The 22,209-nt window shown below is 43.8% G+C and overlaps 9 protein-coding genes across 9 annotated transcripts; 3 read left to right on the forward strand and 6 right to left on the reverse strand.

Annotated features, from left to right (window-relative positions):
• Nucleotides 1-1,623: 1,623 nt before the first annotated feature.
• BCR41DRAFT_392623 (hypothetical protein) lies at nucleotides 1,624-1,965 on the reverse strand (the record flags this gene model as incomplete). The annotated part of the gene is made up of 1 exon (XM_022028472.1): nucleotides 1,624-1,965. One exon carries the CDS (start codon nucleotides 1,963-1,965, stop codon nucleotides 1,624-1,626), a length of 342 nt encoding a protein of 113 aa, XP_021885025.1.
• An 822-nt stretch (nucleotides 1,966-2,787) lies between these two features.
• BCR41DRAFT_392624 (hypothetical protein) lies at nucleotides 2,788-3,105 on the reverse strand (the record flags this gene model as incomplete). The annotated part of the gene is made up of 1 exon (XM_022028473.1): nucleotides 2,788-3,105. One exon carries the CDS (start codon nucleotides 3,103-3,105, stop codon nucleotides 2,788-2,790), a length of 318 nt encoding a protein of 105 aa, XP_021885026.1.
• A 1,264-nt stretch (nucleotides 3,106-4,369) lies between these two features.
• BCR41DRAFT_383768 (hypothetical protein) lies at nucleotides 4,370-6,874 on the reverse strand (the record flags this gene model as incomplete). The annotated part of the gene is made up of 4 exons (XM_022027496.1): nucleotides 6,672-6,874; nucleotides 6,446-6,590; nucleotides 5,026-5,348; nucleotides 4,370-4,560 (listed from the first exon to the last, which is right to left on the reverse strand). The coding sequence occupies exons 1-4, from the start codon at nucleotides 6,730-6,732 to the stop codon at nucleotides 4,370-4,372; spliced, it is 720 nt and encodes a 239-aa protein (XP_021885027.1). The 5' UTR covers nucleotides 6,733-6,874.
• A 408-nt stretch (nucleotides 6,875-7,282) lies between these two features.
• On the reverse strand, nucleotides 7,283-9,900 carry BCR41DRAFT_383769 (hypothetical protein; the record flags this gene model as incomplete). The annotated part of the gene is made up of 3 exons (XM_022027497.1): nucleotides 7,283-7,876; nucleotides 8,078-9,727; nucleotides 9,808-9,900. The coding sequence occupies 3 exons, from the start codon at nucleotides 9,898-9,900 to the stop codon at nucleotides 7,283-7,285; spliced, it is 2,337 nt and encodes a 778-aa protein (XP_021885028.1).
• Nucleotides 9,901-10,670: 770 nt separating this feature from the next.
• On the reverse strand, nucleotides 10,671-11,619 carry BCR41DRAFT_383770 (hypothetical protein). Its single transcript, XM_022027498.1, has 3 exons — nucleotides 11,316-11,619; nucleotides 11,053-11,199; nucleotides 10,671-10,967 (listed from the first exon to the last, which is right to left on the reverse strand). The coding sequence occupies exons 1-3, from the start codon at nucleotides 11,571-11,573 to the stop codon at nucleotides 10,842-10,844; spliced, it is 531 nt and encodes a 176-aa protein (XP_021885029.1). The 5' UTR covers nucleotides 11,574-11,619; the 3' UTR covers nucleotides 10,671-10,841.
• A 298-nt stretch (nucleotides 11,620-11,917) lies between these two features.
• On the forward strand, nucleotides 11,918-13,787 carry BCR41DRAFT_331982 (nucleoporin complex subunit 54-domain-containing protein; the record flags this gene model as incomplete). The annotated part of the gene is made up of 6 exons (XM_022021830.1): nucleotides 11,918-12,506; nucleotides 12,570-12,682; nucleotides 12,769-12,881; nucleotides 12,974-13,178; nucleotides 13,279-13,512; nucleotides 13,619-13,787. The coding sequence occupies 6 exons, from the start codon at nucleotides 11,918-11,920 to the stop codon at nucleotides 13,727-13,729; spliced, it is 1,365 nt and encodes a 454-aa protein (XP_021885030.1). The 3' UTR covers nucleotides 13,730-13,787.
• An 820-nt stretch (nucleotides 13,788-14,607) lies between these two features.
• BCR41DRAFT_367665 (hypothetical protein) lies at nucleotides 14,608-15,772 on the forward strand (the record flags this gene model as incomplete). The annotated part of the gene is made up of 2 exons (XM_022026318.1): nucleotides 14,608-14,978; nucleotides 15,061-15,772. The coding sequence occupies 2 exons, from the start codon at nucleotides 14,608-14,610 to the stop codon at nucleotides 15,770-15,772; spliced, it is 1,083 nt and encodes a 360-aa protein (XP_021885031.1).
• A 166-nt stretch (nucleotides 15,773-15,938) lies between these two features.
• Nucleotides 15,939-17,573, forward strand: BCR41DRAFT_419115 (hypothetical protein; the record flags this gene model as incomplete). The annotated part of the gene is made up of 3 exons (XM_022029707.1): nucleotides 15,939-16,066; nucleotides 16,208-16,845; nucleotides 16,925-17,573. The coding sequence occupies exons 1-3, from the start codon at nucleotides 16,052-16,054 to the stop codon at nucleotides 17,571-17,573; spliced, it is 1,302 nt and encodes a 433-aa protein (XP_021885032.1). The 5' UTR covers nucleotides 15,939-16,051.
• Nucleotides 17,574-18,044: 471 nt separating this feature from the next.
• On the reverse strand, nucleotides 18,045-20,839 carry BCR41DRAFT_367666 (hypothetical protein; the record flags this gene model as incomplete). The annotated part of the gene is made up of 6 exons (XM_022026319.1): nucleotides 18,045-18,427; nucleotides 18,514-18,600; nucleotides 18,704-18,863; nucleotides 19,052-19,227; nucleotides 19,349-19,637; nucleotides 20,138-20,839. The coding sequence occupies 6 exons, from the start codon at nucleotides 20,837-20,839 to the stop codon at nucleotides 18,045-18,047; spliced, it is 1,797 nt and encodes a 598-aa protein (XP_021885033.1).
• Nucleotides 20,840-22,209: the final 1,370 nt, after the last annotated feature.

A 22,209-nucleotide genomic window follows, 5' to 3' on the forward strand; every position in this document is an offset into this window, starting at 1 on the left:
AACTGTCATGCTCGATGACATTTCCTCGTCTCCTCGTCATTGGCATTTTCCCAAGCTCAAATCTCTGGCCTACTGGGTGGACGAATTTTCAAATGATGAACTGGTTAGAGCCTTTCAATGGTCCTCTAAGCTAACAAGCGTCAGCAGAGTAGCATTGTATGATTTACAGGGGGATAACGATGAGTTGCAAGATCAATTGACAAATACCCTTTCCACTTCGTTGCCCAACCTGCGTGAGTTTGTGCTCTCAGGAAGCGACTATTCTGTACAAGGCATTCAGCGAATCTTTAAAGCGGTTTCGAGGTGCGAGCACGTGAGTATGGATGTTTTTTCGGGAAAGGTTGAGGAAGTACGAAACCAAGTATGGACTCCAGAGGCAATGGCCGCTAGGAAAGCATTAGATGAAATGGAACCAACAAACATCGAAGTACTCTTTGTATCTTTTCGACCAAGTTTTGAGCTTACGGTTCTGATCCCTTTACTGAGGAAATGCCCAAAGCTACGGGAGCTGAGGATCCAAAAGCTGACCGATTCAAGTACCTTGACAGATTTCAGCACTTTGGTCAAGTCAAGGGCGCTTCCTCAGCTCAAACGGCTACACTTGCAGCCGTGGATAGGAGCGGAGAGTGGACAGTTTACGGAGCTTATCAAAGCCTCAGGGCATGGGCATGGTTCTCTTGATCAATATCATGGTCCTAAGGAGGGTAGTAGTGGCAGCTATAATGGAGGTCTAGAATCTTTGGTTGTGTCAGCATTCGTGCCCCTGGAGAAACAATGTATATGGGCTATCATCAACCATCATTCCTTAACGCTCATCAATTTTTCGAATTTCCAAAAATGTTCGATCAAGACGCTTTCCCAACTTGCCAATGGTCTTCCTCACCTTAGGTCCTTAGACATAGCTATTGAGATCAACGGCTCAGACGTGGACGGCGAAAATGAACACGCTGGAGCTGACCGGGACCCCTTAAATGACTCAAGCTTAAAGGTAGAGGGCTTGGGAATGAGGCAGTGGACTTGTCTTGGATTACGAGAACTCGGGCTGGAACTTCGTGCGACAGGCTTTGATGACCATGATGACGACGAAGGAGGCGAGGGAGGCGAAGAAAGGATCAACATTAGTAGAGAAGGCGCTTGGTGGGAAAAGCCAAAGATAAAAGAGGATCTCAACGAGATGTTTACGCAGCTTGGAAGGCTTGAACAACTACAGGAACTGTTTATTCAAGCCCACGACAACATTAATGTGGATATTCTCGCATTAAAACATGGATATCTAAGCCGGTTATGCATGCTGAAGCAGTTGAGAGGACTGTGCTATGAGCCGGATGGACACCGAATTGAATGGGGCCAAGAGGAGGCCCAGTGGATGGTAGAGCATTGGACTAAGCTGGTCTGTATAGAGATGGAGGACCAAGAGGGGGGTTTGTTCCAGATGGAAATGCTCACTCTGCGACCTTGGATAACGATCTTGATATAATGTGGCATAGTACAAATAAAATTCTTAATTTCATGTGATCATGATATTAATAACGAGACGACAAGACGAGTGCCTTCAGTTTTTATTTTGTTTCTTTTTCTTTTTCTTTTTTAGGGAAGAAAACAATGAAGGTTGATCAAAGCTTATTATTCCTGCCCTTGAGCTCGGAGCTCTCCCCTGAGGTCTATTAGAGCCGCTTGTAATTCTGCTTTTGTCCTCAGGTTGAGTTGAAGGAGGAATCTCAATTCTGCCAGCAGCCCCAGCGCATGATCTAGCTCTTGCTGTCGTTCGGCCGTGTTTGGGTACTCTCCTCCGCCAGGCGCGCCTGGTATCCCTCCAGACGCTTGCTCTTGGCCCATCACATCGTCCCAGATCTCAATCAGGCGCTCGATATGCTTTATCTGGTCGTTGCAGGCGTCCATCAAGCGAGTGGTGCGGACCAAATCCTCAGAGATGTCCGCCCTTTGAAAAGCAACAGTTTCAGGCATATTTGTTATCAGCGTTATGGGCCCGATGCCGATGTGTAGGCGTGCAGGCAATGTATAGATGAATGCTAAGGTTGCTCGAGCCGAGGAGGGGAAAAGCAGTTGGTGACAAATTCAAGGCCTAGAGAGAGAAAAAGAAAAAAAAAAAGGGAAGATACCAAACATTCCGACTTTTATAGAAAAGTTTAGAGTGTAGAGAAAAACCCAATTCCTCAATTTCCTTTAATTTTCGCGTTATTGCGTTCCCTGTGCCTCGAGTGACAATCTTGTAATCATCTCTATATCAAGGATCTATTACAAGGCTGGCGGAACTAAATATCAGCCTTTTTTTTGCCCTACCATATTCTATTACTGATGGTGGTTATTTACCATACCTCTTTCTTCCCCACTTCCTATACTATAGCCTTGTCAATGGTCGCCAGCCTGCATCACCGTTTATTTCAGCCTTTTTTCTTTTTATTTATTTTATTTTTTTCTAGATATATGCAGCCCGCCCTTTCTTTCAACTGGTTCGCCGCAGTACATTAACGTTACAGCAAACTTTCAGCGTAATTGTAATTCACTCTATATAGGAGGAGCATCGTAGGTTTTCAAAGGATCGTTGCTTAGAGAAGCAGAAAAATAATGAAGCCAGGGCCGAAACACGGTAAAAATCCATATGGACGCATAGCATCCTGCCTTACAGCATACATGTATATGAAATAATAGCGATTTTATTTTATTTTTTAGCTGTATTAATATATAGCGATGTACTCAATAGCTTTCGTGGCTGGTTCTTCACTTTTATTTATAATTTTGTGGGGTGAGTAAGATTGGTCATTCTTGCTAGTCTTGGTGGTTATTCTCAAGCAAGAGATCTTCCATAGTAGCCAGGAGGTCCGACTTGATCCTTAATTGAATGCGTAGGCGAGATCGCAGGTCTTCGAGTGCTGTCAGCGATTCCTGTCGATCGAATGAATTCGGGTCTGCTGTTGGATCCAGCAAGTCATCCCACATCTCGATCCAGCGCCTGAGTCCTTTGATCTGCTCGTCACACTCGTTAATAAGGCTTGAGATGCGAGCCAGCCTACTGAAGAAGTTGTCTTGGATAGGCTCAGCCTCAAGCTCAGGCCCAGGCTCGGACTCGGGGACAGGCACAGGCATTTACTTTACTTTCTCCAGGGCTTCGAGGATCAAGGGAAGAATGTACGGGTATGAGAGCGATGATGAAGAAAAAAAAAAAAAATGGAAAGGTTCAAGCGGTCGCAGTAATAAGTGTGTAGCCCAAGGCACGCTCAAATAGGAGAATGAGCATTGCGGCTTTTGCTATTTAATGAAAGCCGTAAGATTTCCCTTTCCCCCCATCTTTGCTTACTTGGCCCTGTGGTGGCCGTATTGGTTCTCCCTAGGGTAGGGAAAACACAACGCCGGGTCAAATTCTGATCTTTTTTCTTCGTGGCTTTTTCTTAAAGTATTTGGAGCTGTGAGATTATCTACAGCCTCACTGCTTCTGATTGTAGAGTATCGCCACCATAAGGAAGGGCTCTTTTGTTATTACCACTGTTGCTGCTATAGTTCTTTATCTATCCTTCAAAATGTGCATTCATGTCAATAAGCCTTTTTTTTTTTTTTTTTTTTTTCATTCCTCTCCCTTTTTGCCAAGGCCATATCCACAGTTACCACTGATTAGCCTTTATAATTTTATTCGATTATCTACTTTGAGCATAGACCTTCCCTCGCTTAAGAAAATGAGGTAAAAAAACCTAAAAAAGCATCGGCTTCCTCCGGTCTTTACTTCCTTTATGTTAGGGCGGCATAAGAGCTAAAGCAGCTGTATTCCTTCTTAGAGAGTGGACTTAAAGATCGAAAATGAGACTTCCTTGGCGTGGCTAGCAATCTAAGGACTATATTGAGGCGTATGGAGCTCAGCTGGCTATTAGTGCAATATAGAGCTTGGGCCAAAGACAGTGGATGGAGCTGGGGCGAATGCAACCAGCTCGTGAGGTCTGGTTGGTCATTTTACGTCTGTTATCTTCAGAACTCAAGGAATTGCCTAAGTTTTCTGCGTGTATCGTATTGGGGGATGATGCGTGAGGAAGGCTGCGCCTCCTACGGAGCCTAGAGTTGCCTTGCCATCTGGTACAGGTGAATAATGCATTACCCGTAGTCTCAACACGTCACAGGTGATGATATACGGCTCATTGATGTTGCAGGTACACTTGGGTAAAACTGTAGTACATTCCAAAGAGAGAGGAATACAAGGTTGCCACTAGGCCGGGACTGCTTCTTGGTGAATGCTTGTGGGAAATGTGCCTATTTAGCACTTGAAGGCGCATAGGTGTGTCATGTACATGGCACTATTGATCAGATTTAGAGGCTAGCTGTACAATAAAAACGATTTTCTGTTTTTAGAAAGGATAAGGCTTTATTATTGTTCGTACTCTCCTAACCAATATGGCCTCAGCGGTCGCTCAAGACTGTTGCTTAATAGTGCTTCCACCCAGGCTTCTGCCATATCTTCAGAATCTGTGCGGAAATCTAGTCTCACCAAACGCTTCTTAGTGTTGCTGGCAGCTGCATGAGCCACTGCATCCCTATATTTCTCTCCTGACCCTTTCGCTAACATTTGGAGACAGAAACAATGTTTATCTATGGAGTCCTGCTCGCTATCTATACTCCCATCACCCTCACCGCAATCTTCATTGTCATCGTCCTCTGCTTGGCTGTACCCTTCCTCGTTACAATCATCGACCAGGTTCGCATTAAGGGAGCTTTGTTCATTAACAGGTCTCTTCCGGCCCCAGGGTAGTTGGTCTTTTTTACCAGTGTTCACCTTGACCACTCCTGAATTCGTCACGATAGAGCACATGTCATTCAAGTTCAAGCAACGGATCCTATCTATTTTCGACATTGGCTGCGGCAATGTTGGATCTTGGGGCAAGGTCGAAGATTGAGAAGAATGTAAAGGCAATAGTGGATCCCGACACTGCCAGAGCCTAGGTCCAATGATCTGGAACCACCCATCTCTCCAGCATCCTTGCTCCGTCCTATAATGCAACCTCCCTTGAAACAACAGGCGGTTACACCACTCAAAGTACCGTAGACCCATCTGACATTCGACTAAATTTTGAGGTTCTGTCGGGATATGGTCTTCATCTTCATAAATAGCATCCTCGGGGTCCATCTCAGGACCAGGAATGAAGCATACGGATGCCAATATCTTTGCGATGATGCCTGAATCTCCACCCTCTGCAGCGTTGCCATTGTTTTTGTCCTTATTGTTGCAGTTCTCAACATTCAAATACGTGGCAGTGTAATCATCAGGGAGAGAAGAGGGATAGGAGTCATAGTCCGTCAAATCAACCCAGTCATTGACAGTTTGGAACTCCACACTGATAATTTGATTCCTACATGACGATCGGATCATATTGAAATCAATAGAGGATCGCGAGATACAGAGTTCATCTTCAAAATATATATAACGTGACAGGATTTGAAGGGGCGTCTCCTGTGCGTAGAGCTCTTTGATGGTCAATTCCCTGCAGTTAGCTGGATCACTTTCCCGAGGTAGAGGGGGGAGAGGAGGCGAAGACAGTGGAAGAGGTGGGAGAGGGGGCGAAGAGCCAAGCGGAGGATCCCTCACAACACAGCCCTGATTATTTCCAAGCTGAGGATGGAGGGGCCTTACACATTCGATTTCACTGATCACCATCATTGGACTCGTTTGTTGAAACAGCCTCTTTCGATGATGTCGGTACTGGCCCAGATAGTCCTGAGGATGCTTTAGGCTATTGGGTATACTCATTATTCCTCTCTTCCACCGCCCCAATATGCTCCGGTTTTCTTCAGCTCTCTCTTTCCCTCTTCCTCCACTGGAGGTTATGGAGATTGATATTGATGCTGGTGCTGATGGCGATGGAGATGTATGGATAGGTGTCGATGGAGATGTATGGATGGGTGTCGATGCTGCAGACCAGGTAGATGGAGATTGTATATCCAACTGCAGTGATGACACTGAACCGCAGGATGGGCTTGCAGCAGACATGGTATCCGACGCTGAAAGGTACTGTAAATCAGACAAGTCGCTGGTGCTGCTGTTGCTGCTGCTGCTACCTGATACGCGCTCTCTTAGATGTCTTTTTAGAAGTGAGTTATAATATGGTGCTTTCCCCTTTCCTGTGAGCACAGTTGTTTTAGGAGATATGTCGGTATCCAAGCTAGGTTGTGAGGAACCCATGGCACCATGGAAGCATGGCAATACTGGTGGGCATTGAGGGCCGGTAGAGGGCTCTACCGCAAAGGGGGTAAAACGGGGTTGCAGATGGGGCGCTTGCATCAAATGCGTTGTCAATGTAATGTTTAAGCCTTCATAAACCGGCCTAGAAACAATATAGGGTACAAATGAGTTAAATGATAATGCTGATAGTGTATATAGTGAATCATCGGCGCGGAAACATCATAAGGGGTTAAATGTTGTGGCTAAGGCAGTCAAAAGTTGACTTACAGACAAAACTCTTGGTTAAATAGAATGCTATCGCTCTTCCAGGGCATATAATCTGTGTCGATCTTCTCACGCCCAGTATCGATGCGGACAGAGAGCATGGTATCCTCATCTGGAGCCTCCAGCACAATATCTTCAATTCTTTTAACTATTTTACAAAGTGAGAAGGGATCATCAGTCAATTAAATGAGTATAAGCTAGGTGAAGAGGGATGCAAAAGATATCATACTTCGAAGATATAGTATCCCTGTGTTGGTGGCTGAAGGCGAAGTACAGCTGGAAAGGGTCATTCGTTCGGGCTCGAGATTAGAAGCATACGTCCAGACACTGCTGCTGGATGGCCGCGTTGGAGTAGGGCCCGACGAAGGGTGGGTGGCGCCTGCTTCAGGTATCCTGCTTTCGTGTGTACCTAAATCCTGAACTACCTTTGGTTGTCGGACTGTGAAGCTCTGCTCCTTATAAACAATCACAATAAAAAGTAATGGTAACGGTAAGACATTATTTCTTTGGTACTCATACTAGGATTACGCTGTCATATTTTTTTTCCCAACCTTCCGTTCATCGAAAGTCCCATGGACAGCTGCCAAAGTTGACTCCATAAAAGGAAGTTGGTCCGAAGATCTCTGTGCATCATCGCCAGAGCTTCCCCTAGTATGCTGATACAGTAGCGCAGAAGGGCTCGTATGGGCGCGCTCATGCACACGCTCGGCTTCCTCTTCCAAACTTACAGCTTTCCTGGCCTCCAGTCCAAGGTGTGGCGTACTTTCATATATATCTCCTATCAAAAGCTGTTTCTTGGGCTTCGAAAAAAATATATAATAAATTAATAAATCAGTATCTCTACTTCCAATCAAGCGATATATATGCTGCAAGTATACACTTGGGAACTTGAATTACGTCTTGTGCTTCTGAGCAATCCGCTTGCGAAGGCTCTAGCTGACCTTGGGCTGGACCACTGAGTATTTCCTTTGAACCTATTTCAGTAGCCTTGCCTGGCAATGTATTAACAGCATCCTTTGCCGTGTTCGATAACATTAGTGTTGGTGAAAGGCCTTGTGATGAAACTACAAGCACGACCTCCTTGCGCCTCCTCCATTGGGATGATTGCTTGGATACAGCCTTTGGTATGGGCAATAATGTGACCGAGCTCTCTCCGCTGACAGCAGATAGTGACAATCGATTTTTGTTTCCTTCGCTATCTTCTACATCATCGCCTGCTTTATGTGCTGGCCGGCCTACACTATGGCTACGGGCGAGCATAGGAGGCTTGAGTTGCTTGGTGAATGGCTTTGGGCCAGGAAATGTGAAGTTGTTGGCAGTAACTTTTGCTGAAGGGGCGAGAACGGGGGTAGAAATATCTAGAATCAAATGTGATGATCGAAGTGTAGGACGCGGAGGCAATGGAGGCCTCGCCGCCAGGTTTGCCACATTGTCCTTTATTGATGTGATATTGTTCATTATAGGCTCTCCTTCAATCAAGGTTTTCAGTCGAGGGTCACTTAGCCTTGGCGTCTGCGTTGCTGCTGTTGCATCTGGCAATCCTGATGCTGGTAAGGCGCATTCATAGAAGAAAGAGGGGGGAATCGGCGGCTTTGGGTCTTTGCTGAAGGATGGTGCTAGTTTCGCTATATTAACCATTGTCGCCTTGTCGGCCTCCAATTGCGACTGTGTAGTAGCTTTACTGCGGCAACCCGGTTGTAACTTTTGTCGAATGCGCTTAGTGATGCTACCATTGCTATTAAAAGTCGAATCAAGCATATGATTCCTGTTTCTGAGAAGTCTTGTCATCCATGATTGTGATTCCAAAATAGGCGGAGAAGGAATTCGCTTAATTGGCGATGATCTGCCAACAACAATCATTGGCGTTGACTGTAAGCCGCCCATCGAGGAGGCGATCAATGAGGACTTAAGCTTGTCAAGAGGCGAAGTTGGTACAGGCACAAGCTCCCTATTCAAACTGTTCTTGATATCCAGCGATGATGGCAGTGGCGGGAGAGACCGATTGGGGTTCGCATGGGTTATACTTAAGTCCTTTGCTTCTTGATCAGTTGCACGGGTTAGTGGTAAAGGGGGAATGTATTTAGGGAATGGCAGTGGCTTGTCCATAGAACCAGCATTCAAGTTGCTGGCTATGGTAAGATGACGGAAGCATCCGCTCATAGTTCCATCAAGACTGGAATCTATTGGTGGAGACCCCAGGGTACCGCTAAATCGATTAGTCAAAGAACTTGGTGGCTCTTCATAATCTATGACCTGCTCATATTGGTCTAAGATTATGGAGTCAACATCCTCATTTTCATCTTCTATCTCTGAGCCAGCCTCAGGAACCATATGGCGCTGAAAGATACGGACATTCTTGACCGATTCCCATTGGACGGCTTTGGACTTCTTCAGAGCTAATACCCGGCCATCGTCAAATCCAGAATCCGTCTGATTCTTTAAAGCTTCCTTTGTATTTGAATTGACTTGTGGTGTATGGCAGTGTGTTTGTATCTGCAATTTAGCGATGTAGTCGTCATAAGCCTTGTATGCCGCGATCTGGGCTTCCAGGACAGGCTCAGGCCCTTGTTGTCGATCGTTGCGATTCTTCAAAACTGACCGGATTGGCTTGGGTGCATCCATTAGGGGACGCCGAACGATGATTCGTTGATAGCAGGTTAAGTCTTGGTAAGGCTCAACGGCTTCTGGGTCGATCGCGTTAAGGTAATCAAAATCATCGTCATCCTGAACCTCAGATAACTTTAACAGTCCTTGTTGATCAATAGGGTATTGACTTGTGAAGGCTAAGGTCTTGTTAGCTTCAGATATCGCCCTTCTGTCATTAAATACCTCATCATTAATGTTATTGGATAGTAAATTGTAATACTGTTCAGCTGTATCGTTTGGATTTAGTAAAGATATCCTGGAACCAACCAGTTCGTTGCTAAGACTACGGTCCTTGAGCCCAATGTTGTCATCCTTTTCTGGTCTGTTTAGGTGATGCGGCCTCGCCAGCGTTATAGATGGGATATGATTCCTAAAGGATTCTGCATCTTTTCCAAGTCTTTTTTTGAGACTGTCTACACCAGGTTGTTGTCTCAGCAATTCTACTAGTTCGCGATCATCCAACTTGACAGCCTCCAAAATGTCATACGCGTTGAGGCCGCAACCGTTTTGTAGTCCAAGGTCACCTCCCTTTGAGATAAGCAGGTCAAGAGTGGACTTCATTCCCAGAAATGCAGCAAGGTGGACGGCATTGCTTTTATCACCAAAATAGTCTTTGTTAATCTGCTCAGATGAGAGCTCCTAAATAACACAAGGATCGACTCGTTAAAGTGGGATATTGAAGCTTACAAAAATTTGCTTTATCATTATCATTAGCTTACATTTACAAGCATTTGAACGATGGTCTCTTGCTCGCTTGCGTTAGCAGATTGGCCTGCATTTTGGGATAGTATACTAAATCCAAGTACGGTCATAGCTATGGATCCTGGTGATGCCACAGAAGGATCCGCATACACGACTCCAAGCAAGATCGCTGCCTTTGCTTGCAGCTCCTTAGGAAAGTAATCCCTGTCAACATGTAGCGTTGGCAATTGGATTGAATGCTTGATGGCTTTGAGGCGACCATCGTGTTGGGTCGCTGGATGAACTCGCATCTGTGCTGGTATATGTGCCTGTGCTTGTTTTATGTTGTGAATTTGTGTGATGAGGAGTTTGGTTTGTGCTTGTTGGATGAGCTCTATCCAGAGGGTCCGCATGGTAAGCAGCTCTTCCATGGTACTTGTCCTTTAATTTCAAAATGAATATAGCACACTTTTTAGGAGTCAGATTGATACTCTGTCAGTACGACAGCCTAAAGAGCAATATTCAATCTGAAACCCTGTCTTTTCTTTGAAAATAAAGATGGGCAATAGGATGGCAAACGTGAGCAAAAAAAAGAAAGTGTGAGGAGATGAATGAAGCGTGTATAAGAGAGAAGAAGTACAGCAAAGAAAAGGAGGGAAATAGAGAGAGAGTGAAAGACGAAGGTGGATAGGCATACCAACTACAAGTCGCTCAAGGATCGGAGTAATAATGCAATAAAGCCTTTCTTGAGAAAGACCAAGAGAGACAGCACACTTCAATGACCAGCTTTTGCTTTTTTCAAGTCAGCAAGCAAGAGCTTTCTAGGTCCCCTGAAAGATAAAGATATGAATAGTCCACACAAAAAACAATATGCCCTTCATCTTAGTCGATCCTTTCTTTAGGATACATTGGTTAATTTTATTGCGAACGCGTTCTTTCTGATGTTTCATGTGTCTGTGCAACTGAGATTAAAGCTATTTCAAGCATGCATTGTCATCCACATCATTAAATGACAAACAAACACAAGCATGCATCATTGGAGAGAAGTCTTTTAATTGTTTGATTTAACAACTTAATCAGCCTTTTGTTTTGAAGCCTCGCTTGAACTCACAAGGACACTGCCAAGCACAATTAGACAGGCACCAAACCACCATTGCAACGTCAATGGCTCAGAGAAGAGTGCATATCCTAGTACAGCCTAAAAACAAATGTCGGATGGAATACAATTAATCTAGGTAGATGCCTGCGCGTATCAATTTATTTTTATCATAATGTTCACTTACTGTCAAGCAAAAGTTGGCAGCGCTATTGATTACAGTTACGGTTGCTGAGGACTTAGATCGGTTCAAGGCCTTTGTGAAAAGAGTCCACATGACTGCATTACAGATGAAGATCAGAGCAAAACAAATGGTTCTCACAGCAACTACTACCTATAAAACAAATATTATAGATGGTTCGTTTTGATGATCATTCGAGCACACGCGCCTCTTGCCACTTTCACTTTGCCAATAACTCAGGACATATTTGTCCCAATTCACCGACTTACAGGACTCGTCTCCCCTTCCTTAGCAATGAAAAGTGTTGTACAATATGGAGTTGTGGGTGCTATAAAAGAGTTGCATGCATACTGTAAAAAATTGATTGTCCTGACATCAAGGGTCAACTTCGCAAAAACAGATGCTAGAGCAGCGAAAGTTCCTGCCAGAATAGCTGTAGGGATGGCGGTTCTTAATCCTCTTGATGCGGATACTGCATTTCGTTTCCTTGCAGTCGCTGTGCTTTTTCTGGGACGGTATCCTGACATGGCGACGGGGTGTAAGCGATGTGCGCTTTGAAAACGCGCATGTTGGTCATGTTGTCGACGTCACTTCCGCGAGTTTAATAATTTTTTTGCCTTTACTTTTTTCAGCTCGATTAACTCCAAAGGTCCACGCCCAACGCTTCACATCAGCCCAACACTAGGAGACATCCACATCAAGGTTCGGTAGCGACACAGGATTCACTCAGATCTCAGGGATCATCGGCGCTTCCTCCATTCCAAAGACTGAACTCTTTATACAGCTAATCGAACTACCTCCCTCAGCTTCTCACAGGATTCTGATCAGGCCCAAAGCCCACCTTTTTTTTGACCCATCATAATTCACTATAATGTCTGGTTTCACATTTGGAGGGGCAACAACACCTGCTGGAGGATCACTGTTTGGAGCTACACCAGCTGCTTCAGCAGCAGGAAGTTTGTTTGGGGCCAAACCCACAACACCAGGATCGAATAACCTTTTTGGTGCAGCAGCACAACCCGCAACACCCGCATCTGGAACAGGACTCTTTGGGTCAACGCCAGCCTTGTCTACACCAGCATCTGGTGGCTTGTTTGGTGCGACGGCCACGCCTGCCACAGGGCTGTTTGGAGCAGCTACTACATCCGCCACACCAGCGGCTGGTGGATTATTTGGTGCAACTACTACGTCGACTGCGCCTGCTGCGGGTGGATTGTTTGGTGCACCTGCCGCATCTGCTGCACCGGCTACAGGAGGATTCTTTGGAGGTACGCCTGCGTCTGGCATAGGGTCAAATCTCTTTGGAGCAGCTTCTTCGACAGCGCCAGCATCAGGAGGATTTTTTGGAGCAAAGCCAGCCGCCTCGGGATTCTCATTCGCAGTACCTGGGACCTCAACGGCACCAGCAGCAGGAAGCTTGTTTGGCGCAGCACCCAAACCATTTGGGTCAAGTGGATTTGGTACATCAACCGCTACAACCGTCGCCCCAACTATCCCTGGGTTTGGCGCCTCTCTTGCATCAGGACAGAGACAGCAGTATGTAATTGGGAATGTCAAACCAGAGATACCAGTTTGGTATAATCTTATGTATATCAAGAACTCATGGGACCCTACACATCCCAATTGCCAGTTTAAAGTACGTCACTCTACAAACAGGAGCTTGTGATATTGTTGAAGAGCGGATTTCTAATACATTTTTTTTTTTCTCTTTTTCTCTTCTAGTATTTCTTTTACAATTTCGTACATCCTGATGATGTGAATAAATATGGACCACCTCCAAATGTCGATCCTTTTGAATGGCAGCAGGCGGTGAGAGAATGTCCTGATAAAGAATGGTGTGTCATTGGTTTTATAAATGTGTAGAGATGTGATTATTGCTTTGTATTTTATATTCCAATTAACAGGTTTAGTACCGTATCTGTTGTAGTATGGTACCTGCTCTGGCGATTGGATTTGAAGATTTGAAAAAGAGAATGGAGACCCAAAACGACATGACAGAAATGCAAAGGATAAAACTTGAAGAGATTGAAGTCAAGATGAATGAAATCATGCAGTTTCATGTAGTCCAGACAGCAACAAAGGTTCGGGAGTTCAAGCGACGTCACATTCAGCTTGCTCAACGTGTTCTAACTGTAAGTCCTGGACCATTGTTATAAGAATCTGGATGGCTGAGTGCCTTTTCTTCGCAATAACCAATACTCCTGTTTGATTTTCTCGAATGTTTCGCTGTAGCTGATGAAGCGTGTTCAGATATTGCGAAACAGAGGCGTACCAATCCGGGAAGATGAAGAGCTTTTGAGAGTCAGACTTGAGAATGCGCTAGAGCAACTTCGTAATCCTGCACACTTTAGAGGCAAGATAACAGAACTATGGGCGCAGCTGCAGATCCTAAAGGATTCCAAAAGACTGCATCCTTATAGCAGCCACGGCGTCCCTGACGCATCACAACTTGAGGCTGTTGGCAAGGTACTTGCTTTATGGCCGACATTATCATATTATAAGATGTTTTCAAGAAAATTCAATTTATCACTAAGTTGACTCATGCGCGTACTTTTTCTTCTTTTTTTTACAGGTTTTACAAGAACAGCAAGCAGGTCTAGCGCACATCACTTCGATTATTCAGCAGGACATGGAAGACATTGAGATCTTGCAGCGCAAACTAGAGGAAACAAAACGAGCATGAAAGTGTAAACGTTGCTGGACAATAATAAAGATGTGGTTTCTCAGTGTTCTCTTCAAATAGTACCATTGAGAAAAAAAAAAAAAAAAAAAAAAAGTGACTGCTGACACTGTGCTTTGATTCCTCTTGAAATTATCACTGTTTTTTATTTTTTCTCTTTTCTCATTCAATTCTACGCGATTTAGTTACTCATCAGCCAAAGGTTCACTCATTTCATTCCCTCTATTTATTACACAGTAGACAGGTCATGTAAGTTGTACCGATTTAATAACACACTGTTAAGGACATGTATGTCTAGTATACATGACATACAGCACGTATTCACTCTATTACATAACATGGTATCGCGTCAAAAGTAAAAAGCGGAGGTTACCATTTACCTTCGTTCCAGTGTTGCCTCGAAAATTGGCGGCAATACGCAGGGGCTACAAATTTGTTCTATTATTCAGTCATTCAGTCATTCAGTCACAGTAAAATATAACCTTGTGGGCCAAACTTACCCACAGCTCCTGTGGTCACCTCTCAAGTGCAACCACCGTCACCACTACCACTAACTTTCCGTCATATTCCCATGCATATCTGATATATCAATACAGCATCAATTCTTTATCTCTTGGCAACCAGGCTTATCGATTCAGCCGGCGCAACTGCTGTCTGCTTCAAAAGAATCAACTGTTCTATCCAGAAATCCTGCTGCTATAATCGTCTACTCTCATTCACCTGAACTAGCTGCATTCAACGTAGTCATAAACACCAGTTCTACCGATACTATCTTTAAAATTTCAAAAACTGCTTCCAGTGAAGTTCGGATAGCACCACCAGAAGCAACATTAAAACCAAGTCTATCTGTCGGAGGAAAGTTAGTTAACCAGGATTTAGTCATGGTGATACCCGAATTATCAAGCCAGCGTGGCTCTAGACCTACTAATTCGGAGAATGGGGCGCGCGAGAATCCCTATCTAGCTTTTGTCGCTGCTATCGATCCTGATGGCACAATGGATGACGGTCGAGCCTATGTTGGTGGTGCAAGACATTATGTTGATAAGGCTGTGACTCGTTCTGCAAATAACATCAGTAATCAGCAGAGTCCTCCAACTCAAGCTCAATCTCAAGTTCAAGTTCAAGTTCAAACCCAAGCTCAATCTCAGGTTCAAGCTCCAGCTCAAACCCAATCTCAAACCCAAAGCAAGCAGCAATTGGGAAGCAGCCGTCAACCGGCGCAACACTCTTTCAAGCAACCGCCACAACAGCCGTAAGAAAATATCTACTCTTATGAAATGAAATACATTTATAGATCAGTCCAGCTGATTTTTATACCCATACCTTCAAATTAGAAAATATTCTACAGCAGAACGAGTTCGTGGATCTGGCCAATCTCGGTGGTCTGGAAAACCGCTGGCTACCGCAAACTCGATTCCTGAAGGATTTTTTGCTACTGCTAAACCAGTTACACCCGCGTCATCATCAAACGCTTCACCCCAGCAGGTTAAGCAAGATTTATCTCCACAACATAGTGATTCAGGCCAATTTCGAGATCACAGGCCTGAAACAAAAGTCCCGGAGGTGCAGCATGAGTTCCGCCCTAGAATATCAGATGTTCAGCGGGCCATGGGCTCCGTCACTGTTAACGAAGGAAATGTCACGAAAGTCTCTCAGCACCCTGAGCAGGCCCGTTCAAACTGGAATACTCTCGCAACATCATCAGAAACTGCAGGATGGGGACTCCTTTCATCGAGAACAATGCCCAGTAGAGCTGGGAGATTTGGCGATATCAGTGACGATGAAGGGTCAGTGTCCACCTCGCGAGGTTCACATTCAGTAGTGCCCGCGTCTAATGATGGTGATCCATTATATCTTCAGTATCCAATTGGAGATGGATGCTATGTCACAGTGACTATACATGTAGATAGGAGTGCACAAGCTGCACGCAGACGAATCCCTATTGAGATGCCTCGCTTGCAGTCTGGTTACAAAGTACAGACAATGGAACAGTTGGCTAATATTTTCAAAGAAGCGGTGGAAGACGAGAAGAGTAACGCGTTATGATGAAATTCAGAATTATTTGTTTACAATATATTTCGGTTAATCTTTCATACACCACCACCTTGGCAACCTTGCAGATGTAAAATGTTGAAAACAGATGCATATCAATCTTCATCACAATTAGGGATACTCTTAACGCGACTTTTTTTTTTTTTTTTTTTTTTTTTCATAAAATAATTGCGCCCGTCTTTCTCTTTTTTCTTCGATTTCACCATTTTCTTTGCTATTTCATTTTTCTCACAATTATACTCCCTATTCACCATTACTACGCCTCTAAGCAACATGGACAACCGCTCGGTAGGTGGATGGGGAAATACTGCGTCTTTGACCAAGAACGGCACAGCTCCTGCAATCAACTCACAAAGCTCTTTGCCAATAAACTATCATCCCCTCGTAACTGACCCTGCGTTTCATGTATCTCTACATATTTCGACTCAGAAATCAATCTTTACTACCTCACGACCTAGAATTTCGACAGACTTCCTTGCACATCTCCAACAACAGATACAGAGGCAGCAGCAACTGCAACAAACTGAAGAACTACCTGCCTTGTTCAAAAAGTCTACTAAACAAACAGTTATCCCAGTCCTGCCTGATCGAGCTGCCAACATAGCGTCTGTGAGCCCTACCTTCATCAATAGCTCCAATCATAAGCCTAAAATCCCTTTTCCTGATATAAAGACATCTCTATCCAAAAATAACTTTAAAAGCAAAGAGGCACATCAACTGACCGAAAGCCCCGAGACATCGTCATCACACCCCAGCAGGCTTACTCTACCGAGTACTTCCAACAGGCTGGCTAAATCCTCTAAAAGCGGAGAAATAGTCGCAGCAAGATTGGAGCCCTCATATCAGCAAGGTCCTTGGGTAATCAGCTCGGGAAGCGAAGCACACAACTCAACTCAAGCCCAAGAGAACCCATATGTGTTCTTTACTACATATATCGACCCTGATAGCGCCATGAATGATAGACGAACATATGTTGATGAGCCTAAGCACTATGTCGAAAAGGCGGGATCTCAACTTACACGGCCTTCGCATCAACCGTCAAAATCCATGTTCAAGCGACAGCAGCCGTAGGTCGACATTTGAGCTTAATACCTTCCTTAAAGAGAGATATGTGTCTTTGCTTTAACTCATTTATTTATTTTATAGGTCGGATACATATATTCGAAGCTTTTCATCGTCGGATCGACGTCAAAATTTTGATGACTCAGAAACGGCCTTGGTGACCAAAGATTTGCTTCCTCAAGGATTTTTCGATGCTAATACAACATCACAAGAACCAGTATCAAGCATTTCAGCGCAGCACGGGAAACAGCATTTCATCTTTCAGCTCAGTGACCCAAGTCAACTTGAGTCCCATTGGGCAGGATCTAGGACGCTCGATTCGCAGCATGGGTGCCACTATCCCAATGTTTCTGATGTCCAACGCACCATGGGGCCTATCACCGTCGGTGAAAAAAATACTCTCAAACTCCCCCAACAGCTTGGGGAAAGCGTAGTCAAATGGTCGCAGCCTGAAGGGGATAGTCGGCTGGAGTCATCAACCTTACATTCAATACTCCCAATTGGAAAAGCGACCAATGACGGCAATCCGTTATTTCTTCAATATCCAATCGGGGATGGGTGCTATTTAGTATCGGCGATGTACGTAGAGAGGAGTATACATTCTGCTCTTAAACGATTCCCTGATATTGACCGAACACGCATGTTATCGAGTCATAGAATTCACACTACTGAGCAAATAACTAAAGCCTTTCAAGAAGTGTTGGAAGATGAAAAACATTCCATGTTTGAATGAGCTCAAAGCTGTTTCGATAGTCATACTTGCTTAGTTAATTTTTTTTTTTTTTTTTTTTCTATAATTATTAAAAATGCTTTCACATGATATCTTATATGAAAATGATCAATATAAAAGAGCAACCATCACCGGTTGGCGCTGAGCAGACTTTAATCTGGTCATTTTGGTACCAAGCAATATGTTAAATATAATTTTGCATACTCCTTCACAGCGTGGTATAACCTCTACTCATATATTTGTCACCAAGACCAGTAGATACCAGGCCCTTGGGGAAAGAGCCACGCATCTATCAAAGGACCTGCGGTTGAATGAGGTCTAGACTTTTTTTTGTTGGCTCAGAGTATTTGGAGAGCCAAGTATATTATACAATACACAGCGTCACTGCTTTGCAAAAGACGATGAGACGAGATAAGGTGTAAAAAAGAGATGATATTATACTCATTAAATGAAAAGAAGAGTGTAAAAAGTAAATTACTCAATTTCCCAACGCTCAGTCATTGTGGGGACAGCGGTTGTAGTTGTTACATCATAACGGATGACAGTTCTCTTGGAACCTTGTTGAAGATTAGGCAAGAAGGAGAAGCCCTTTTTTTGGACCATTGCTGGTCTTGATCCTAAGGTAGCCCCTGTTTCAGTCCCATCCTCTGCTCCGGTCCTGGCCCCGGCTCCAGCTCCAATTTCAATTCCAGCTTCAGCTCTTAGGCATTGTTCTCCGTTATTGTTGGTATTACAACCGCCAGAAGTATTTGTAAAGGCAGTGATATTGATGGATCCGCTTCCGTGAATTGACAAACGACGTGTAGAATGAGTCACTGAACGGATAGTGCCTGAGCGACGGACTCGATATTGCCGCACTGTTAAATTAGAGGAAAGAGAAAAATTAAATAAATAAACGTAGACATGGACTTTATATACCAATAATAAATCTTTAAGCACTTACTAGCTTCCTTGAGGCCCTTGTTAAAGTTGTAAAGCATAACTATTGCGTTGATGAGCGCAAGGATAGTCATAAATAGTGTCAATCCAGCTAAGTTAAAAAGAGGGAAAAAAAAAAAAAAAAAAGTTTATACATGCACTTGTGAAAGCCATAGTCAAAGCTTTCTGCTTTTTTTTTTTTTTTTTTTTTTTACCAAAGACTGTCATGGTTTTGCGGCTAAAGAAGTAAGGGTCCGTTGCAGGATCTCCAGTTAAGGTCTGAAAGAGTGCGACCAAGCGATAGATCATATACCCGATCAACAAAGCCAAGCATGTAATGAACCCACCCATCGTTACTTTGTTCTCGTTGCGTAACTAAACCAATAAATAAATAAATTAATAAATTAATTAATTAATAAATAAATTAATAAATTAATTAATTAATAAATAAATTAATAAATAAATTAATAAATTAATTAATTAATAAATAAATTAATAAATAAATAAAAGCATAATAAATGTACAAGGAAAATGATGAGAAATAAAATAATATAAAGACTTACGGCACAAAATCCAAGCAAGATAATGATGCAGGACAAAGGAACCGCAAAAGCAACCTCGGTCAAACCCTTTTGCCAGTATTTGTCAGTCAAGATCGCAATCTGGATTGCATATCCGAAAAAGAAAAACGCGTCCAGCTTGAGTAATGTGAACAGCAGACGATACTCTTTCATCATCTCTAAGGAAGAACAAAGACAGTAAAAGAATAAAAAAAATCCGAAATCAGGAACTTTTCAAAAAAAAAAAAAAAAAAAGAAAAAAGATAAAGCACTACCGAGGCACTAGCTTCTGCTCCTTACTCCTCAGTGATACATCTGCGCCCAACTTTTGGAAGACTAGCCACCCGAACTCAGAATATAGCCGCCAGGTTAAAAGAGTGATCCCTATGCAGGCTGTGACCTGAACACCAAACTGTGAAAATAAGATTGTACGGGTCTTGATGTCGCCTAGATGTATCAAAAGTTCATCCGATATACCAATATCTTTGACCAACTGGTCATGTTGCCATATCTGAAGCCCTGAATAAGAGACCATGCACCATTCAAAAAGCGTGAATGCAACCAGTTGTAATGAGTTCTTGTGAATGGCCTTTTTTTTAAAAAAAAAAAAGGTTAATGTTAAGTTATTATTCAATAAACAAAAACAAAATACAATGAAATGTGGAATGTGGAATGTATGGAATAGCAGATACAATAATAATAATAATAATAAGTAAAATAAAAATAACATACCGCATCCCATAGGAGGCCAACCGCAAAGACTTCTGCAAGAATAAAGAGAGAATAGTATACGGTCAGAGGTCGAAAGAATGAGATCTCGAAGGGACGGCCAGCAGTCACGTTTCCGTCTATGAGAGTAATAACCATTGATCGATGTCGCTGTAGCAAAATGGTTTCCAGTGCAATGGTTACAAGAGCTAAAATAACGGTTCCTAACAATGCCTCTCGCGCATGCTTGGATCTCGGAAGGAGCTAGATACATTATTTTGAAATAAGGCTTAAATCAGTCGATGTGGTTAAATAATTAAGCCTTTTTTTTTTTTTTTTTTTTTTTAAAAAAAAAAGCTCCTTTCCCCCTCTCAACCCTACCCCAGCTTTAAATGTCTGCCAGTCTGGTATTGAGCAAGAGAAGACAGGCTCGGAACATTCCTCATAGACAGCCTGTTCGGCTACTGGGTGCTGTTGCTGCTGCCGTTGTTGTTGTTGCTGCTGTTGTTGCTGTTGCTGTAACGCAAGTTGACGTCTTCCTCCTCTTCTTTTATCTTCATCCCCATCATCCTCTCTGTCTGCAACTCCGGGCTCAAGACACGAAGTATATTCACTTCTCTCATCTTCATCATTGATGCGAACTATCGTTGCTGCTGAAGCATCTGTGACTGCTGCCGCTGTTTGAGGGTCATAGGAGGCAAAAGAAAGGGAGTGTGTATAATCTTCCGTTGACGTGGAGCTAGCCCTATTCCTAGCATTCCTGCTTATATATCCAAGTTCTCTGAGCCGTCCGTGCGTGTTATTGATAGCTGAAATCAAAGGTGCTGCCGATGTCTCAGCTTCAGGAACAGTAGCAGCAGCCTCAATGACAGTGGTTCCATTTACAATAGAGTTGCTTGTAGTTGATCCCTCAATCCTTACTTCATCCTTGCCATTAGCACTAATATTGTTACTGTCATGCAAGCAGGGGTCATTACTATTCTTTAGTTCCAAAGTCGCCACCATTGATGAAGGTGAGTAATTGTTATTGGGCGTAGTATTTGTTAAGGTTCCAGGTGAAGATGCGAAGGAAGTAGGAGACATAGATGAGGAGGGTGCGTGGTGATATTTGTGTATAAATGGCGAATAAGAGGCTTGATGCTGAGGTGAAGAGAGATGAATGGATGGGGGAGGAGCGGCAGCAGGGGGTGAAGAGGAAGGAGTAGATACGTGGAGATATGGATGTTGCGAATGTAGACACAGGCCAGAATGATGGGAGCTCCCTGTTCCGGTGCTATTAGTAGCTGAAAGGGAAGGAGAAGGAGGGGGAGAGGGAGAGTGGGATTGCGATTGCGAAATAATGGTGGTAGGAGAAGAGGAGACAGTGGGGGAAGGGGACGAATTAGAAGTAAATGAATCAGAATTACTATGATAGGACTGACAGTTCAGTCTGGCTATAGCCTTGTGGATAATAGGGGAGGATCTACGACTAAGGGTGCGGTGCAAGCCATTTGCGTGGTGACAGCTTTGTTGATAAAACTGTTGATACTGCTGGCATTTAAGCCGCTGTTGCTGCTGCTGCTGTCGTTGTTGCTGCTGTTGTTCATATTGTTGGTCATGCTGCGGCCTCTGCAGGTATTGGTGCTGGCGCTGTGCTTCTTGTAAGGTTTGTTGATGATTATACTGATCTCGGTATTGGTCCTGGCAGAGTTGATGTTGTTGTTGGCGTTTTTGTTGCTGCTGTTGCTGACAGTAATAGTGGTGGAGTTGACTAATCTGAGGCGAGCTAGATTGATTAGACCATGCTCGATTATCGACATAACGGTGCTTTTGCCTTGCAAAGGCCATAGCTGACGCAGTCGGGACAGAACTGTCATGGCGGTGCCAATGCCTATGATGATAATTATCTGAATCATATGAATCATAATACTGAAACGATCTATGACCGTCCATTCCAAAACCAATACTTCCATTATTGCTACTATTTCGACTACGGCCATGGTCATGTCTTTGGTTGCTTTGACTATGACCATAAGGTGGACGGTGAAACTGCTCTATTGAGTTGACAAGGTCTTGCTGTTGGAAGCTGTAATGTTGAGAATGAGAGAGAGGATGATTTTGAAGTTGCCTACTTCCCCGCCATGGACTGTCCAGAGGCAACAATCCACCGTTTCCAAATCCACCGCGACTACTGTTATTGGCGCTAGAAGTAATGTGTGGATTTTGATTCAGCGCATAGGCCGCATCGTACACAATATCATTACTTTCATTGCTACTGTTGTTATCCCAGCCCCTACTCCCCTTTGGTGACGACGGTAATATTGCGAGAATAGCTGCGCCCACTGCCTCTGTCAATTCAGCTTCTGTTATTGTTGTTATCTGGTCTCGGTTTGCTTCTTTCATTGCTGCTAAGATTTCATCCTCGGTTGCATTCCCAGAACTTTTATTAGCATCAAGCGTTCGCTTCCTTGAGT

Source organism: Lobosporangium transversale (genome assembly GCF_002105155.1).
Source record: "Lobosporangium transversale strain NRRL 3116 chromosome Unknown BCR41scaffold_4, whole genome shotgun sequence".
NCBI classification, from domain to species: Eukaryota; Fungi; Mortierellomycota; class Mortierellomycetes; order Mortierellales; family Mortierellaceae; genus Lobosporangium; species Lobosporangium transversale.

Bases quoted from the DNA above. Each gene is read 5' to 3' on its own strand.
- BCR41DRAFT_383770 (XM_022027498.1), bottom strand. From the start codon at position 11,573: ATGTCAGGATACCGTCCCAGAAAAAGCACAGCGACTGCAAGGAAACGA. The intron at 11,200-11,315 runs GTAAGTCGGTGA...TTTGTTTTATAG, and splicing joins AGGAAGGGGAGACGAGTCCT to GTAGTAGTTGCTGTGAGAAC. The intron at 10,968-11,052 runs GTAAGTGAACAT...ATTTGTTTTTAG, and splicing joins CTGCCAACTTTTGCTTGACA to GCTGTACTAGGATATGCACT.